At 36.0% G+C, this 19,628-nt stretch overlaps 8 protein-coding genes across 8 annotated transcripts; 5 read left to right on the forward strand and 3 right to left on the reverse strand.

The window, feature by feature from the left end:
* Window positions 1-189: 189 nt before the first annotated feature.
* On the forward strand, window positions 190-1,779 carry CCT4 (chaperonin-containing T-complex subunit CCT4; the record flags this gene model as incomplete). Its single annotated transcript, XM_071055028.1, has 1 exon — window positions 190-1,779. The coding sequence occupies one exon, from the start codon at window positions 190-192 to the stop codon at window positions 1,777-1,779; it is 1,590 nt and encodes a 529-aa protein (XP_070909721.1).
* A 401-nt stretch (window positions 1,780-2,180) lies between these two features.
* Window positions 2,181-2,948, reverse strand: CRD1 (cardiolipin synthase; the record flags this gene model as incomplete). The annotated part of the gene is made up of 1 exon (XM_071055029.1): window positions 2,181-2,948. One exon carries the CDS (start codon window positions 2,946-2,948, stop codon window positions 2,181-2,183), a length of 768 nt encoding a protein of 255 aa, XP_070909722.1.
* Window positions 2,949-3,454: 506 nt separating this feature from the next.
* Window positions 3,455-5,527, forward strand: BPL1 (biotin--[acetyl-CoA-carboxylase] ligase BPL1; the record flags this gene model as incomplete). Its single annotated transcript, XM_071055030.1, has 1 exon — window positions 3,455-5,527. One exon carries the CDS (start codon window positions 3,455-3,457, stop codon window positions 5,525-5,527), a length of 2,073 nt encoding a protein of 690 aa, XP_070909723.1.
* Window positions 5,528-5,722: 195 nt separating this feature from the next.
* RPO21 (DNA-directed RNA polymerase II core subunit RPO21) lies at window positions 5,723-10,870 on the reverse strand (the record flags this gene model as incomplete). Its single annotated transcript, XM_071055031.1, has 1 exon — window positions 5,723-10,870. One exon carries the CDS (start codon window positions 10,868-10,870, stop codon window positions 5,723-5,725), a length of 5,148 nt encoding a protein of 1,715 aa, XP_070909724.1.
* Window positions 10,871-12,003: 1,133 nt separating this feature from the next.
* Window positions 12,004-12,585, reverse strand: SCM3 (Scm3p; the record flags this gene model as incomplete). Its single annotated transcript, XM_071055032.1, has 1 exon — window positions 12,004-12,585. One exon carries the CDS (start codon window positions 12,583-12,585, stop codon window positions 12,004-12,006), a length of 582 nt encoding a protein of 193 aa, XP_070909725.1.
* Window positions 12,586-13,521: 936 nt separating this feature from the next.
* On the forward strand, window positions 13,522-15,891 carry RGT2 (glucose sensor; the record flags this gene model as incomplete). Its single annotated transcript, XM_071055033.1, has 1 exon — window positions 13,522-15,891. The coding sequence occupies one exon, from the start codon at window positions 13,522-13,524 to the stop codon at window positions 15,889-15,891; it is 2,370 nt and encodes a 789-aa protein (XP_070909726.1).
* Window positions 15,892-16,709: 818 nt separating this feature from the next.
* On the forward strand, window positions 16,710-17,705 carry RNJ42_04870 (Dehydrodolichyl diphosphate synthase complex subunit NUS1; the record flags this gene model as incomplete). The annotated part of the gene is made up of 1 exon (XM_071055034.1): window positions 16,710-17,705. The coding sequence occupies one exon, from the start codon at window positions 16,710-16,712 to the stop codon at window positions 17,703-17,705; it is 996 nt and encodes a 331-aa protein (XP_070909727.1).
* A 1,152-nt stretch (window positions 17,706-18,857) lies between these two features.
* On the forward strand, window positions 18,858-19,403 carry ARF2 (Arf family GTPase ARF2; the record flags this gene model as incomplete). Its single annotated transcript, XM_071055035.1, has 1 exon — window positions 18,858-19,403. The coding sequence occupies one exon, from the start codon at window positions 18,858-18,860 to the stop codon at window positions 19,401-19,403; it is 546 nt and encodes a 181-aa protein (XP_070909728.1).
* Window positions 19,404-19,628: the final 225 nt, after the last annotated feature.

Below are 19,628 nucleotides of genomic sequence, written 5' to 3' on the forward strand. Positions count from 1 at the left end.
AAAATCGCTGTGAGCCCAAAATTTTTTTTGTATGGCGATATTGGTTTAGATGAGATATAGTTATTTAAAGGTATTTTGACCTACTCAATTGAACAAGCAGGTAATATTGTAATTGTATTCTATTATCAAGGGTGGAAATCTGGTAGATACTGCAAAGAGAGAAAGAGAAACGGAAAAGATAAATTAAAAATGGTTGCTAAGAAGAGTCCATCTAATGCGACGTTTAAGAATAAAGAGAAGCCGCAGGAGGTGCGTCGTGCCAATATTGTAGCTGCGAGGGCTGTTGCTGATGCGATCCGTACTTCTTTGGGGCCTAAAGGTATGGACAAGATGATCAAGACTTCTCGTGGTGAGATTATTATCTCCAACGATGGGCACACTATTTTGAAACAGATGGCGATTTTGCATCCTGTGGCCAAGATGTTAGTGGATGTTTCTGCTGCGCAGGACTCGGAGGCTGGTGATGGTACTACCTCTGTTGTGATTTTGACAGGTGCTCTATTGGGTGCTGCTGATAGACTTTTGAACAAGGGTATTCACCCAACTATCATTGCTGAGTCCTTCCAGAAGGCCGCCAAGAGGTCTGTGGATATTCTATTGGAAATATGTCATCCGATTTCTCTTGATGACAGGGAGGATTTGATCCGTGCGGCATCTACTTCGCTGAGTTCCAAGATTGTCTCACAATACTCGTCTTTCTTGTCTCCATTGGCAGTTGATTCCGTCTTGAAGATCACTGAGAAGGACGCCTCTACTGTGGATTTGAATGATATCAGATTGATTAAGAAGGTTGGTGGTACTATTGGTGACACTGAGATGGTCGATGGTGTGGTTTTGACACAGACTGCTGTGAAGACTGCCGGTGGTCCTAGCATGAAGGAGAAGGCCAAGATTGGTTTGATCCAGTTCCAGATTTCTCCTCCAAAGCCAGACACTGAAAATAATATTGTGGTCAGTGATTACAGACAAATGGATAAGATTTTGAAAGAAGAAAGGGCGTACCTTCTGAACATCTGTAAGAAGATTAAGAAGTCTAAGTGTAATGTGCTACTGATTCAAAAATCCATCCTTAGAGACGCTGTGAATGACCTTGCGCTACATTTCTTGGCTAAGCTAGGTATCATGGTGGTTAAGGATATCGAAAGAGAAGAGATAGAGTTTTTGTCAAAGAGTCTGGGTTGTAAGCCAATTGCCGATATCGATTTGTTCACAGAAGACAGATTGGGTTCTGCTGACTTAGTAGAAGAGATAGATAGTGATGGTACTAAGATAGTCAAGTTGTCTGGTATTAAGAGCAACAACGCCAAACCAACAGTTTCTGTCATCATCCGTGGTGCTAATGCTATGATTTTGGATGAAACCGAACGTTCTCTACATGATGCTCTTTGTGTCATTCGTTGTCTTGTGAAACAAAAGGGTCTAATAGCCGGTGGTGGTGCTCCAGAAATTGAAATATCAAGAAGGTTAGAAAAGGAATCTAGATCAATGGAGGGTGTTGAGGCATACATCTGGCAAGAATTCGCACAAGCTCTAGAGGTCATTCCAACGACATTAGCTGAAAACGCTGGTCTTAATAGTATTAAGGTTATCACCGAACTGCGCTCAAAGCATGAAAATGGTGAAGTAAATGACGGTATCTCTGTCAGAAGATCAGGTACTACAAATACTTACGAAGAGCACATTTTGCAGCCAGTGTTAGTCAGTACCAGTGCAATTACTCTAGCTTCTGAATGTGTCAAATCTATTTTACGTATTGATGATATCACATTCAGTCGTTAAACCGATATTTTGGTATATAAAAACACAAAATAATAATAGATATGTAATCCTAAATAAATCTTTTAATGCATTCACTTGTTCAAATATATGATGGGCATCTGCAGAACCTTAAAAGCAGTTTTATTATTGAAATTAGTATTGTCTTTGAAAAACACCTATTTGTAACAATAACCTATCTAGGAGTATGCACATGTTTGGAAAGGATTTTCATATTCTTAAGCTTATAGAGTGATCATTACAAATTGCTACACTTGTTTTTACTAAAAATAAAACTGTTTAGGGCCTTGATTAAATGCAACAGAAAGTGGATATATACAAACAGGTAAGGTATAGTATGGACATCTTAAAAAGATAATAAATCCTAATAGACACATAAGGTGTGCTTATTGGTTACTAATATTTTAGAACTTCTTCAAATACGTCACTGCACTTTTGCTAAAGACATAAGATGTTCCACTAAGGACTGTAGTAGCACCTACAATATAACCAAGCCACGTAAAGCCAGTCTTAAAGTCAGCTATTTTGTCTTTATTGTCTTCTTTCTTCTTTTCATCAACATCTATCATATCAGAATCCAAAATTAACATCATAACCCCTAGGCCAAGATATATCATCTGAAGAAAAGTATTCCACTTCGATATCGTTAGCGGCTTGACTACAGCACTGGGAAATTTGAAAAAGTTCCAGTATGATTCCCAACTCACCTTGCCGTACTTTTGTTTCAAAGAGCTGTACCGTATGTAAAGCGCACTGAAACCCATGATCACATCCCGACCAAGTATTAGCGTGGCAATGCTCATTGGTATTATCTGTGGACCAGGTGGGAACGCCAGTGCTGCTGTAGTAACAATCATTAGAAGTTTATCAGCCATGGGGTCCAAAATGGTGCCCGCATCAGACTTCATGTTATATTTCCTTGCTATGTACCCGTCCAGGAAATCAGTAACACTGGAATAAGCAAACAATGAAAGTGCAGGTACTAATTGGTTGTGTAAAAGACAATATCCAATGACAGGTGTGGTCGCAATTCGCGATATTGTAATGACGTTCGGTACTGTAAGTACGCCCAATGGCTTCACTAGTTTAGATTGATGCCTAACGCCATGATATGATGCAGTCCTGAGCCCACTATAAGGAAAGCGCACCCGTACCCGTAGTGGTAGAAACATTGTTTTTGTATTGTTTGTTAATTGTATGCAATTATGCAATGGCTAATTCTTAGGTTTGCCTTCCAACCCGCCGAGAAGTAGCTTTCTTAAAGAAATCACCTGGTTATTTATAATCCACTAAATAAAGAAAGTTTAGTCAACAAACTTTGAGTCAGGTTATCATGACTATCCTTACAAAGAGGGTTTGGGCTTAATATATTTTATTTTTTTTTTTCACTTAGTGCGCCTTAGAGTGACAAATATAAAATTTCAACAAAATGCGATGAGCTGCTGATTCATGATATAATGACTTCCTGTAACAGCTCCATGTGAAGAACCAAATGGGTCTTTCGTATACAGCAAATTGTTCTATATCCAAGTTCTGGAAGACAATTAATTAGATAATCGAAAAAAAACAAAAAGTATATAAGTACCCTGTTTTTAATCGTTGTTTATTCACTAATTGGAGAGTGTTTATTTCATTAAACTGAATTTAGTTTAGAAATAACCATCAACCTACGAAAATAATGAATGTTCTAGTGTATGAAGGACGTGGTACTACTCCTGGGTCAGTAAGACATGTTGTTGATTCATTACGGATGTTTTTAGAGCCATATTATGCTGTTAGTACTGTAACAATTCGTACACTTGAGCAAGAACCCTGGATGAGTAAAGCTGCTGCTATTGTATTTCCAGGTGGAAGAGATTTACCATATGTTTCTGATTGTAAGAGGATTATCCCTAAGATAAGGAAATTTGTTAACAGTTATGGTGGTATTTATATAGGATTCTGTGCTGGAGGATATTTCGGAAGCAGCAGAGTTGAATTTGCCAAAGGTGATCCGACTCTTGAGGTTGTGGGTGATAGGGAACTAAAATTCTTTCCCGGGATTACCAGAGGACCTGTGTTCGGCAATTTTGAGTATAATAGTGAGTCAGGCGCTCGTGCTGCAAAGATAATGGTGAAGGATGGTACCGAATTTTCAACTTATTATAATGGTGGGAGTTGTTTTGTTGATGCCGATCTATACGACAATGTCGAAGTCATAGCCCGTTATGGTGATAATGCTACTGTTCAATTCTCTGATGATCCTTTATCAACTGTGAAAAATGCTGCTGCTGTGGTGCTATGTAGTGTCGGTAAAGGTAAAGCTTTGTTGACTGGTCCGCATCCAGAATTTACTCCAAGTATTTTGGAAAAGAACGAAGATAAGAAGATTCAAAAGGAGATCTTAGGCGTTTTGAAGGAGAATGAGCCCAAGAGATTAGAATTCATGAAAATGATTCTCTCTTCATCAGGATTGAAATGTAATGATTCCCCAGGTTCTGGTAGACCTGAACATTTGACACCATTGCTTCTAGGTGCAAAACCAGCTAATAAAGATGAACTAATTTCTGCTTTTGAAAATAACCTTCAAAATAATATTGATTCTTATGATGTCAAGGCTGATCATGGTGAATTCGAAGGTACAACAGATAGATTCTTTTTGTATAAGGGCTATAAGGAGAAATTTGAGTCAGTTAATAGCCTCTTGTCCAATGAAGATCCGGATAAATCACCAAAAGCCATCATATTCCCCTCAGCTGAGGAGTCTCTTCCACCTCGTGAGATTTCAGGAGATTTTGATTTCAAAAGGTACTTTGATTATTTGAATCCTGAAAATTCAGTTGGTTCATTGCTTCTTTATGGTGAAGTTATTACCTCTACTAGTACATTACTAAACACTAACAAGGTATTATTGCAATCGATTCCTGATAATACTATGTTGCACGTTGGTTCAATTCAATTGGCTGGAAGAGGTAGAGGAAATAATGTCTGGGTCAATCCCAGAGGTGTTTGTGCTTCTACAGCGGTATTAAACCTTCCTTTAGTTTCACCAAGAACTGGAAATAATATATCTGTTGTTTTTGTTCAATATTTGGCAATGTTGGCTTATTGTAAGGCAATTCGTGGTTATGCTCCTGGGTATGAAGATATACCGGTTAGAATTAAGTGGCCGAACGATTTATACGCGCTAGATCCTAAATACTATAAGGAAAAAAATATCAAACTACTTGGTACAGGCTTTGATCATAACCAAGTTCCATTGACCGATATTGAGCCAGCGTATGTTAAAATATCAGGATTATTGGTGAATACCAATTTTGTTAATGGCAAGTACTCATTATTGTTAGGATGTGGTTTAAATGTTAGTAGTGAAGCTCCAACTACATCTCTAAAGAGTTGGGTTGATATCCTAAACGAAGAGAGAGAAAAGGCAAGATTAGAAGCACTACCTTATGTACAAACTGAGAAATTGTTGGCTCTTTACATGAATAATTTACAGGTAATCTTGGAACAGTTCATCGATCATGGTGCGAAGGTAGTTCTTCCAGAATATTATCGACTCTGGTTGCACACTAACCAAATTGTTACCTTATCAGATCATGGAGATTCACGTGCAATTCTAAAAGGTATCACCGAAGATTATGGTATGCTTATTGCTCATGAACTAAGGACTGGTAGTAATACTCAAACTACTGGAAATGTATTCCATCTACAACCTGATGGTAACTCGTTTGACATTTTTAGAGGTTTAATCTCCAAAAAAGTGACATAACATGATACAGACATATATGAATATATATCGTGATAAATTTAAGATTTACTTTATTAAGTTGCATGTACTATTAAATAATCTAAATAATAGATGATCGTTTTAACACATTAGATAATATATGATACAGTGATATTGTTAAAAATCAAGAAATGAATAATAAACGTGTGCATAAAATTTTCGGAGCTATTGATAAAACTATTCATCCTTATTTTCATCTTCGTCCTTTGGAGAATAGGTTGGTGATCCTGGACTATAGCTTGGAGATGTAGGGGAATATTGGGGTGATGTTGGCGAATAAGAAGGAGATGTTGGGCTGTAGCTTGGAGATGTTGGACTATAGCTTGGAGAGGTTGGTGAATATGAAGGAGATGTAGGACTATAGCTTGGAGATGTAGGCGAGTATGATGGAGAGGTTGGTGAATATGATGGAGATGTTGGTGAATATGATGGAGATGTTGGTGAGTAAGAAGGAGATGTTGGTGAATATGAAGGAGATGTAGGACTATAGCTTGGAGATGTTGGCGAATATGAAGGAGAAGTAGGTGAGTAAGATGGGGAAGTTGGCGAATATGAAGGAGAAGTAGGTGAATATGATGGAGATGTTGGTGAGTAAGAAGGTGATGTTGGACTGTAGCTTGGAGATGTTGGAGAATATGATGGAGAAGTAGGAGAGTAAGAAGGTGATGTTGGGCTATATCCAGGAGAGCTTGGCGAAAAGCCTGGAGACGATACGCCACCAAATCCAGGTGAGGCGGGTGCGTCTCCATAAGCACCGAATGGAGAAGTAGCACTACCATAGTCAGCTCCACCATAGGCTGTAAAACCACCAGACATTGCATCAGAAGAACCGGCATCAACCAAAGGCGAAAACATTAATTCATCCTTAACATCAATTTCGGTATTGACAAGACCAGCTTCATTACTGTAGGGAGTAGCTCCTCCATCTTGTCCATCTTCAAGTTCTGTGATCTTTTGTTCTGGCATGTACTTGACTAATGATTCCTCATCAATCATAACATCAAAAGCACCAGTACCTATTGGAGCCATTTGACCTAGAATAACGTTTTCTGAAACACCCCGACAGTCATCTAATTCAGCTGATGCACCAGCTTCGAATAAAATTTCGACAGTTTCTTCAAAGGAACATCTCATTAAAGCACCGGTTGAAGATCTGTTGAAACCATGACGAGTCACAGATGTTAAACCACCTTGAGTAGTCATCACATCAACAAGTAAAGCCATATGACGGTAGTTGACATAAGAACCGTCCGATGCAATAACATTGTAAACTTCCTTATATAGAGCAGCACGACCTGCCTCAATACCCAAAACTTCCATAATATCAATGAAAGAATTGGTGTAAATTCTAGTTGGGTCAATACCTGGCACAGTCATAACTTCAGAAAGATTGACACCATCAGTTTCAAGAACCCATTCTGGAACCTTTTGGTACTCACCAGTTTCATTTGGTACTTTACGGTCATATTTCATCATGACTACACGTTCGATACCTTCAATACCACGCAGAGTAATATTTTCTAACATGGTATTTTCAATCTTCTTCAGCATATGATCTTCTTCGGCCTCAGTTTCAGCGTCTAATGCCTTAGGACGGACAACACGGCAACGAATGATTAACTTCTCAGCATTATCTTCAGACCAGATAACAAACAGATCGTTCTTGAAAGTTTCCTTGATCCTTTCACCAACTTGACCCATAGTTAAATCTTTATCGTTCATGGCTGCACGATCTAGTTCCAAACGTAATAACCAAGGAGATTGTTGATCCAGAAGTTTTTCGGTTTCATCATCTAACAAAGAGAAATGCAGTTGAATAATTTCTTCATCTTCAGGAAGAACTGTAGTACGAGGATCAGGGTCATAGTAAATTTCAGATGCAACGGTAACACTTTTCAATGTCGTATGCTCAATTGCGGATCTGATCAATTTAGCCTTCTCCTGGTCAGCAGCATATTCTGGTTCTAAGTACACAGTTAGTGAAGGAGTTTTCATATTCTTTGCTACGTTCAAAATTTCCTTTAGACGAGGAACACCGGAAGTAACCTTCTTGGAAGCGACACCTGCAAAATGGAAAGTGTTTAAAGTCATTTGAGTAGCAGGTTCACCAATAGATTGGGCGGCAAGAACACCAACCATTTCACCTGGATGAACAATAGACCTCAAGAATTGAGCTTCGATATTATTTAGAACCCATTCGAAAGCCTCCTTTGTTAATCTGTATTCCTGTAAAACTCTACGAGTGGCTAAACGTGAACGCAATAGACAACAGAATAAAGTGATAGCATCCTGTTGAGCCTTTTGAATAATTTCACTCTTGCTACGTAGAACAAGCAGCTTATCTTGTAAGTCTCTAACACTGTTTACGATTTCAGGAATTGTAAGATCTGATGGTTTGGTGTGATCAATTCTGAACGTTTGTTGGGCATTTTGGATAATACGCCTAATATTAACTGGTAGTGGCCAACTGGACTCACCATCGACAAATATTTTTCTTAGGAAACGACGATCCGCGACTAATTGTTTGTATTCTTCATCTAGAGCAATTTGAATCTTCAAATCACCAATGATTTCAGAGCCAGATTCTAGCAAGGATGGTTCAAGTGCGTTAGTAGTATTCAATAGATCAATTCTGTACCTTCTTTCGAAAGCTTGGTCAGAACCTCCCATTGTATCTAGAGACTGCTTCTCGATATGAGCAGCATCCATACCATCTTCACCGTAAATAAATTGAATAACGTTACCTAGAGAGTTTCTGGTCGTACCATCATAATGAACCATGATATCCTCTAATGCCTTAACCAAACGACGTTGAATATAACCAGTTTCAGCGGTTTTGACTGCAGTGTCAATCAGACCTTCTCTACCACCCATAGCATGGAAGAAGAATTCTTGTGGTGTCAAACCTCTTAAATAGGAATTCTCAACAAAACCTTTAGATTCAGGAGAATAGTCATCCTTAGAAAAGTGCGGTAGAGTACGATCAACGAAACCATAACCAATACGTTTACCTTCAACAGATTGTTGACCAACACAGGCAGACATTTGCGCAATATTAATAAATGAACCCTTAGAACCAGCACTTACCATTTGTTTGACATTATTTAGATCCTTTAAGTTCATTTCAGCAAGACGACCAGCTTTATCTCTGGCTTCATTTAAGTAACGAACAACATTATCTTCAAAAGATTCACGAAGGGTCATACCATGCTTGGCAGTTAAAAGGTTCGCTTGGGCTTCCTTGGTAACAGCTTCAACCTTCTTCTTTGCATCAGCAATGGTTTCACTAATTTCTCTCATAGTCTGACCATCAGCAACAGTATCACCAATACCAGTTGAGAAACCGTTATGTAACAGCCAGAAATTTACAACCTTTTGAATATTACCAAATAATCTTGCACAAACTGTTGGACCCTTCTCTCTGGTGACAACATGAATTAAACCACCACTAGAGGAACCAACAGTCTTTTTATCCACCACACCAAATATAATTTCACCATCGATGACAAGCATACCATTATCTTTAGGAGATAGTAAAGTGGTACCTTCATCGAAACGCTGTAGATGGATACCGTTTGGAATCGCAACAGATAAAATTTGTTTACCTGTCCAAAGTGGCTTTGGTTTTATAACTGCAGGGGTAGGAATTACACCATCCCAATCAGGGACCCAGTATAACATGTTTAGAACCTCGTCGAATTCCAAAAAGCTATCACGCAATGTTAATTTTCTAATACCACATAATGTATCCTGAACAATACCCATACAAGGTTTGTTAGATTGAGGGGAAACAATTTGCAGTGGAACAGCACATAATTGAGATAATTCAGCTCTGGTTTCTTCAGATTGCGGGACATGTAAATTCATTTCATCACCATCAAAATCGGCATTATAAGGTGAGGTAACAGACAAATTCAATCTGAATGTAGAGTATGGAACGACCTTGACTCTGTGTGCCATCATAGACATTTTATGAAGGGAAGGTTGACGGTTGAAAAGAACTGGATCGTTATCCATAATATGACGTTCAACCTTCCAACCATATTGAAGCTGCACATCACCTGATCTCTTACTATATCTAAGGTCAATACGATCACCGTTATCACGAATGACATATTTAGCACCAGGATGTTCATTAGGACCATTACGTACAAGCTGACTCAGACGGTCGATATTGTATGGAGTAACAACTTCCGGGTATGTAAGGGTTCTTGCAATGGACTTTGGAACACCGACCTGATCTAACTCTAAATTTGGATCACCTGAAATGACAGTTCTGGCAGAAAAGTCAACACGCTTACCCATTAGGTTACCTCTGATACGACCTTCCTTACCCTTTAGACGAGCTCTGATAGATTTCACAGGACGTCCCGATTTTTGAAGAGCTTGGGGTTGACCAGCAATATCATTGTCCATATATGTGGCAACATGAAATTGTAATAAACTCTCAGCTTCTTCAACAGCGTGGTGTGGTGCACCATTGTGTTCCAATGTTTCTAAACTGATATTGGCCTTCAAGATATCTGCAAGTTTAAAGGTCAAATCATCTTCACCTCTTTGGGATTCGTTGAACGAAATAGATGGACGAACTGGAGGAGGTGGAACTGGTAGGACAGTAAGAATCATCCATTCTGGACGAGCAAATTCTTCGTTAAACCCTAATCTATAAGAATCTTCTGGAGATATATGTTTGAATATATTCAAGATTTCCTCAGTACTTAAGACTCTTTGCTCAGGTTCGTCAGAATCACCAGTACTCTTGTCTTTTTTCCAGCTACCAACCAGTTTTAGACCATCTTTACGGATAGTAGGTTGTGCGTTACCACAACCACCTCTTGATATCAGTTTCGTTGGATCATCTTCAGATGGAACATCTGTCTCACAAACCATTTTAGTTTTACATATACTCCAAACAGCATTAAATCTCTTTTTAGGATCTTTAATTTGGATCGCTTGTCTCATTTGTTCATTGTGTTCGTCTAATAGCAGTTTACCACAGTGCATACACAAACTTTCACAGACTTTCTTGATTTTTGAAATGAAACCCACATGGAAAACAGGCTTAGCCAAATCGATGTGACCAAAGTGACCAGGACATTCATTCATACCTTCTTGACATGTCTGACATTTTAAATTTCTGTCGATGGATCCCAATCTTGGATCATTCAAACCACCAATTTTAGCTCTAGTTTGTGTTTCATCCATAGTTTCCGAAAATCTAATCTTAGCCACACTGATAGCTCTGGTTTCCTCTGGAGAGAATAGACCAAATTGGACTTCTTTCACAACACGCAGTGGTGCACTTGAATATTGTTGGCCGACCATTTTTTTTTTTTAAATAAATTAAAGTTTTTGGAGTTTTTTTTTTTAGTTTTAAAAAGATTTCAGAAATAATATCAAATGTGGGGGGTATAATAATATTACCACGGTATGTGTTCTTTCTTTCTTTTGATTTGTATAGTTCAAATTTGGACTAATTCCTGTTAATGCAGAAATTAATATTCTTCTTTCAAACTTTGAAGGGATTTATAATACAGGAAAAAAATTGAAACTTCTGAAAGTCTATATTTACAATTTTCTTTCTCTTGTTTTTTTTTTTAAAAAAATTTATTATATTGTTGTTTTTTTGTTAATTAACCAATTAAGGAAATAAAGCGTCTGATTAGAAATAAATTTCTTTCGGAAATTAGCCTTTTTATAACAGTAACCTTCTTCTTATTTTTGTTATAACCACGATATAATACTTCTCTTTTAAATATATATCTTAGAACTCAAACGAAGACTTGTTTATTAAGGAAAATTACCTCTTTAATTTTGATTCTTTGAAGGAGTCTCTTTCTCTTTTTTTTTTTTGTTTTGTATTTCTTTTGGAAAGAAAATTAGGAAAAAGTAAGGATAACTTAGAAACCACTTAACAGTTATGTTTCAGTTACGTTTTTTAATCCTATTAGTTTAAAATAGTTACTAGATAGGATATATTCCTTCTCTATTTTTCTTTTGTGTTTTTTAAAACCTTTTAACGGAAGTAAAATAAAAATAAAATTTTCACTTTTATCCTTCTTTCAAAAAGGTGGCAAGTTTTCTGTCTTCTTTTGCAAAAAAAATTAACCCAAAGAAAACCAAGAAAACTTAATTAAAAAAAAATTAATAAGTCTGCTTGTTGTGGGGCAGGATATCCTTGGTTATACTCTGTGATTAGAATATATAAACTCTCTCTTTTCTAACTTCAAGATCTTGTTTTGGCTCTCTTATTTTTCAATATTTTTTTCCCTCTCGCAAAGAAAAAAAAAAAAAGACAACAATATCGTCGACGTAGCTCGTCAGAGATGATTTATTCATTAATATTGTTTACCCGGATCAATTGCCACCGATATGGTGTGACGTATATAGTGCTTATAACGTGACTATATTAAAGTCACTTTATAACATATATATTTATATATCACATATACCATCTTTTACGACGATGACTGATCAGTGAACGAGGCACTATCTTCATCATCGTCTTCCTCATCCCATATACTATATTGGTTATAGTGTTCCACTTTTTCTTCATGATTTTCCCCGTCCCTGCCTTCGTTATATAATAAGTCCTTTACAACGCTGTCGTACCTAGTCTTTGACTCAATCTCCTTCGCATTAAGGTTTCTAACATGGCCATTATCAGTAACAATTTCGCCAGTGTGTAGATTTACTACATCACCTTGGTCTTCAACGTTCTCATACTTTTCGATGATATTGGTCCAAACCTGCTTCATCTTCTCATCGGCAAGTTTATGTTTCTCCATAACTTCATCATCGGTAAGTTTCGGTATCAATTGATTCTCCTTTGAGTGTATATACGCTCGTCCATTCTTGTATTGTACTTCCTCATCTTCTTCCTCAGATTGCACTTTCTTGGATTTATCTTTACCTTTCACCGTTTGCGATCGTACATACCCAGTTTTATTTTTTTTCTCTTCCTTAAGTAGACTCTTGAGTGCACTATGTAAACTCTTTAGTTTCTTCTTATCTTTCTTCTTATCTTTTATCTTCGCCATTTTCTTTTTGTTGCTGTTATTTTGTTTTACCCATTAATTTTTACAAAGTTATCTCCAGTTTAATTTTTATTTTTTTTTTTTTCTTTGGTTTATTAATGCATGACCAATCCATAAATATATCTGCACGTAAGAATAGTACCAAAAAAAAAAGAGAAAGAGGGAATTCTTGTTCCCCCCTTCAACTTATGATCATTTTCGATTATTCATCTCCACACAAAATGTGTCAAAAACCGGAATTATACGCAAATATTCACTAAAAATCAGAAAACTATTAATAAAAAAATTTCATGTTTCGGGTCTCGAGCAGAAAAAATTTTTAAAGAAATTTAAAAAAATTTAGAAGAAAAGAAATAAGTTTTTCCGAACACAGACAAATTCCCGTACAAATGCTATCAATCCCTTCCTGATATTTTACTTTCTCGAAGAACTTGGTGGGGTACTAAACCTACCGCACAACTCTTATCGATCTTGGTTTGCCTTGGAAAAAAACAATGCCCTCCGTTGTACGCCGTTCTCTGCGTATTTCTTTACTTCTTTAACATTTCTTTTTTTATTTAAATGGGAAATTTGTCATCTCACTTACAAAGTCCCGTACAAAGCTTAGATTTTTTTTTAAAAAGAAGGTCAAATTACTGACAGGACCAAAAAGCTCATATTAAAATATTACACTAAAGCCCAAAAAATAAAAAAAAAGCAATATTTGTATAAGAAAAGGATATCGAAATGGATGGCATCTAATCTTATATAACCATTTAATCTGGGGTTATTAGTTTTGATCAACGAAAATTAACATTCAAAAAAAAAAAACTAAAGAATTAACATACAAAAAGAATTAACATACAAAAAGAATTAAAAATCTAATTAACAGAGGCAAGAAAGAGAAAACTAAAATTAATAAAAAAAAAAAAAATAGCAAATAATAAAATTTATAGAGATATGGAGGTGTCAGATAATCCTTATAGAATGGGAAATATTGATTTAGATGGTGTACTGAGGAGGAGGACATCACTCCCGAATGGAAGTGGAATTTCTAGAAATATGATGCCTTCTGATGGTTCTCATGTGGATCGCATAGCTTCTAATACTAATAATGACTATTTTAAGAATATATATGGAAACGCAAACGCTAATGATTGCGAAAATAATAACGATAATGATATTGATAATGATAATGATGACTATAATGATAATGTTAATGTTAATGTTAATGATGATAATGATGATGATGATGATAACGAAACTGAAACATTTGGTATGAATGATTATGGGATTTATGGCGTAGGTGACAATTTACGAGATGAAATAGTGCACTGTCGCACCACCGATGTATCGGATGCAGAAAACAATATGCAGCTTCTGGCCCAACCGTTACCGTTACGTTCAACTGTTATGACTGCCTTTGTAGGGTTATTCGTCGCCGTGGGTGGTTTCCTCTATGGTTATGACACCGGTTTGATAAATAGTATAACGGATATGAAATATGTTAAGGCGCATATTACTCCGAACCATTCCTATTTTACACCCACACAAATATCGATGCTGGTGTCTTTTCTTTCCCTGGGGACGTTTATTGGGGCCCTAATAGCGCCATGGATATCAGATGTGTACGGTAGGAAGACAACAATAATATTCAGTACTGTAATTATTTTTTCAATAGGGAACTCATTACAGGTTGCAGCGACGGGACTTGCCCTACTTATAGTAGGGAGAGTTGTTTCTGGTGTAGGGATAGGTATAATCTCTGCTGTAGTGCCGTTGTATCAAGCGGAGGCAGCTCAAAAACATATGAGAGGTGCAATTATTACAACCTATCAACTTGCAATCACTTTGGGATTACTTGTATCGAGTGCAGTATCTCAGGGAACACACTCTATAGATGGTCCAAGTTCATATAGAATTCCTATTGGACTACAATATGTCTGGTCTGCAGTTCTTGGATTTGGTATGATTTTCCTCCCAGAAAGTCCCAGATTTTATGTTATGAAAGACAATATCGAAAGTGCAGCTAAATCGCTGGCATTTTTGAGAGGTATTCCAGTCGAAGACCCTAGACTTTTGGAGGAACTAGTAGAAATAAAAGCTACGTATGATTACGAATCATCCTTTGGACCTGCCACGATTTGGGATTGTTTCAGGTCTAGTGAAAATAGACCAAAGCAGGTTTTGAGGATGTTCACAGGTATTTCGATACAAGCATTTCAGCAATTCTCCGGTATTAATTTTATTTTCTACTACGGTGTTTATTTCTTCAATAATACTGGTATCAAAAGTAGTTACTTGGTTTCTTTTGTTACCTACGCTGTGAATGTCGCCTTCAATATTCCCGGGATGTTTTTAATTGATTATCTTGGAAGGAGAAAGGTCCTGGTCTATGGTGGTATTGCGATAACCATTTGTAATTATATTATTGCTATTGTTGGTGTGTCGACAGAATCCGTGGTCTCTAATAATGTTATGATTTCTTTTATCTGTGTGTTTATTGCTGCTTTTTCATGTACCTGGGGAGGTGTCGTATGGGTAATATCGGCAGAATTATTTCCGCTTGGTGTACGGTCTAAATGCACAGCTATTTGTGCCGCTGCCAACTGGTTGGTGAATTTTATTTGCGCATTGATGACACCATATATAGTGGATACGGGATCTAATTTCAAATCCTCGATGGGCACCAAGATATATTTCATCTGGGGCAGTCTAAATGCACTCGGAACTCTAGTTGCTTTTATTACTGTTTATGAAACCCGTGGACTAACATTAGAGGAGATTAATGAGCTATATATTAAGTCACCTAACTGTTTTCAATCAACGAAATGGAATAAGAAAATTAGGACCGAGTCTTCCATCCCTCCAATGGCACCTGATCATGGTTTTGAAAATCATGTAATTCCAACAATGGAAGATATTATGAATAACAATCTTCATGACACAGATCTTACAGATGAAGGAGCATCAAATGAATACGAACTAAAGGAGGGAATTACCACAAAACGCGTAGATAGGGAGCCTACGGTGACAGGGTTAAACTCCCAACACAATGTTGAAAGTATGTTACGTTCTGAGCTGCCAACTTGGAATAGCCCAACACCGATGATACCTGAAACATTAGAGAAAATCCCTTCAAATTATGTGGAATTAGGTAATGGATTTGGTCTAAGCACATATAGAGGCGGTCCTCCCTCAATATTAGATAGCAGTGACGAAGATGATGAAAGTACAAGATGGCATAGTACAGATAATGAAACATTTCATATAGGAGAACAAGGTTCTTCTAATAATACTATTAATGATGGGAATAATGCGATGAAATAAAAAAAAGCTTTCACAAAAAAAGAGCAAGTAAAATATTATAACGAACAAGCCTTATAGATAGACGACTACTTTTTTACATTACGGTCGTATTTTTTCTTCTTATTTTCTTTTTGTTTCCTGAATCACTTATCACAGCGGTATAATTATAACTATATATATTCACATTCCATCTATTAAAGATAAATATAAATATTCTAATATTACAGAATGCAACAGACTGTAAACCATCAAACGGCAATATGATATGGCTTATATTATACAAGCCGGGTAAATATAGGCGCTGCTCTTCTCTCTTTCGCTGCCTTCGGGAATTAAAAAAAAAAAAGAAAAAAATCCGATTGCTCTCTGATCGATGAAAAAATTATTATGGACAAATAACGTTAAAGACAGATATTGTGTGAATTTGTGCATGTGTTGTCGTTTAATCTTGATTCTTTAAAGTATTGTTTTTATCTAGAATTTGGAATAAAGTATTATACAGGTAGATACTAGAATAGTCTAAATAGGAATAGGAATAGAAATAGTTTGCGTGTGTTCTTCCTTTCACTTAATAATTATAAAAAAGAAGTAAATCCACACTTCACAAGCCAACCTTATTCTACAAACATTTTTGACCAACATAGGACTCGATAAGCTGGTACTTATTAAGTTGCTGATTACTTAGAAATACATTTAATTTGCTGGAGTCCTTTCATTTTTTTTTTTGGTATTCTGACATCGAAACCTATCACAAAAGTTGGTCTTTTATTTCTGGCACTATAGTAAATAGCAAGAGAGGTTTGAGAAATTAATATTAGAGTCTTTTTTTTACTTGAATAATGACAAAAGAATCCACTTTGGCTCAAATAGAGGAGATTTCAAGAATGGCGCATAAAAATGAAACTGATGGTAAATTGAGATCTTTAAAGGCAAGTGATATACCGAGACCAATGGAGACAGATGATATAAAATATTTGAAGCAAAAGGAAGATTGGAATCATAAGATGGGAAAGTTGGAATTCATATTTTACAAAGCTATCCTGATCACCTTATACATCATGTACGGTATGTACAGATTTTGCCAATTTCGGTATAATAGGCTTAAATTAAGCATCCTTACGATAATAAATAATCCCGCGAGTACTCCACAGCTTATTGAGCAGGATGTTAAACACCTTAAAAAACTACCTAAGCAGCTGGGAGCTATATTAGAAGACAAGCCATCATACACAGTTGGCGGTGGACTAAAGGGCCTACTAAATGATGGAAGTGAAATAGTCTGCTGGGCTGTTTGCGCGGATATTAAGCATGTTAGTCTTTTTGATTATAATGGTCTGTTAACGAAAAATGTCCAGGAATTCAGGAAAAAGGTACATTCCCAATTAGCTAAATACTATGGCCCACAGAACATTCCAAAATTTGCTGTCAATGTTCCACATCTTCAGGAAAAATATAATGATATAGACGACATTGATGTTACTGAAGAAGATGAGGAGAAAAAACCGGTTATTGAGATATCCCTACTTTCCGCATCAGATGGACGGAAAACAATTGTTGAACTCTTGAAAACTCTCTCCGATTTAAAGGACAACAAGGAAATACAGGACTCAGATTTTACTATGGACTTGCTGAATAATCAACTTCTTGACCTGGTAGGTCCAGAACCTGACTTAATTCTCTGCTTTGGCCCAAGATTAGATTTAACAGGATACCCTCCATGGCATATTCGTTTAGCAGAAATGCATTGGGAAGCCGATAACAATGAAGTACAATATGCAGTATTTATTCGTGGCTTACGTAACTACTCCAACGCAAAGATGAATGTTGGTAAGTAGTTTTTTCTTGAAGCTACATTTATGTCGTTTTTTTTATTTGGTTTTTTTTTTTTTGTCATTTTTTTTTTATTGTTTCCTTAGTGTTGTTTTTACATAACACAATCAAGTCATTTTCTTTTTAAAAAAAAAATTATGTAAAGTAATAGTATAGATCAAGCATTTTATTCATTTTTGTATCAATGATTATAACAGATTATAATATCTTATATTAATGTACACGTTACTGGTTTCAACTAACGATAACGTATCACAGCATATTTTTTTTGTCTCGCAACACATACAACGCGTGGCCGGGCCGTAGAGGAGGCAACTTTTTCTTATTTTTTTAATTAAAAAAAAAAAAATCCTGGTGATTTTCTTTGCTGGAAGGAAAATTGATAGCTTTGTGAAATATTTTCTTGTTCTAAGAAGGGCCTGATTCCCTTTCTTATTGATCTGTCTTTTGGGGCTTTATTTATAATTAGTCTTTTTTTTCTATATACTCTTATTTATTATTCTTTTTTATAAAAAGGCTACTTCTCATAAGTGCTAGAGTATCCCTGAAAGGAAAAAGAACTTGGTCTTGGAAAATTATTAATTCTTATTGCATTCTTTTCCATAAATTAATAGTATGTTGTTTTTTTTGTTTGGGAATAATATCAATCTGGTTTCTTGATATATCATAATATGGAAATATAAAGTTAAAATTGTTTTAAAGAAACCTGTGAGTGGTTGGGAATTAAATATTGTCCAATGTGGTATTATTGGAAAGAAAATCAATATAAACTCATAGCTTATAAAAGAACTAATCTGTATTAGAAAATGCTGGATTGATAATCATATCTTTTAATGATACAAAGAATTAAATTACTAACTGATATTTGTTTATTACAAAATGTATGACAAGTTTATCCAGGAATATTGGAAATATTTAAAGGGAGTGAATTAAGTGCTGTTATTGAATTTTACCGATTTTTTTGATTAATTATAGCGTTGAGAATCAAATGTTGATCTGATAGTTTAATATTCTTGTATTGCTTTCCCCCCCTTTTCCATAATTAGCAAAGAATTTTGCCTGGATAAATAGTCTTCCAATTGTACTTCAATTAATAAAAACCAGTATAAAGTACTAATTTAAACAAAACATATCAAAAGAAGAAAAACAAAAAAAAAATGGGTCTTTTCGCTTCTAAGTTGTTCAGCAACTTGTTTGGTAACAAGGAGATGCGTATTCTTATGGTTGGTCTTGATGGTGCTGGTAAGACCACTGTCTTGTACAAGTTGAAGTTGGGTGAGGTTATCACCACTATTCCAACCATTGGTTTCAACGTCGAAACTGTTCAATACAAGAATATCTCCTTTACCGTTTGGGATGTCGGTGGACAAGACAGAATCAGATCTCTATGGAGACATTACTACAGAAACACTGAGGGTGTTATTTTCGTTGTTGATTCCAACGATAGATCTCGTATTGGTGAAGCTAGAGAGGTTATGCAAAGAATGTTGAACGAAGATGAATTGAGAAACGCCGTGTGGTTGGTCTTTGCCAACAAGCAAGATTTGCCAGAAGCTATGTCTGCTGCTGAGATTACCGAGAAGTTGGGTCTACACTCTATTAGAAACCGTCCTTGGTTCATCCAAGCCACCTGTGCTACTACCGGTGAAGGTTTGTACGAAGGTTTAGAATGGTTGAGTAACAACTTGAGTAACAAGGAGTAAATTTAATAAAGTAAACTAAATTGTGCCGAAACAAAAAAATACAAAAAGCTAACAATTAACGATTTACGTTTTCCTATCAGACTGCAATCCTCAATTCTATATATACACTCTATTTTTATCCTTTTATTCCCTGACTGTTTTAATACTCTCTTAAATAATTTATATTTTGCTTTTTCATAATCATTCAAAAGCAATATAAAAATTAAAATTAAAATAAATACTATA

The sequence above is a fragment of the Nakaseomyces bracarensis genome (assembly GCF_045282275.1).
Source record: "Nakaseomyces bracarensis strain CBM3 chromosome Unknown Scaff13_0, whole genome shotgun sequence".
Taxonomy (NCBI): Eukaryota; Fungi; Ascomycota; class Saccharomycetes; order Saccharomycetales; family Saccharomycetaceae; genus Nakaseomyces; species Nakaseomyces bracarensis.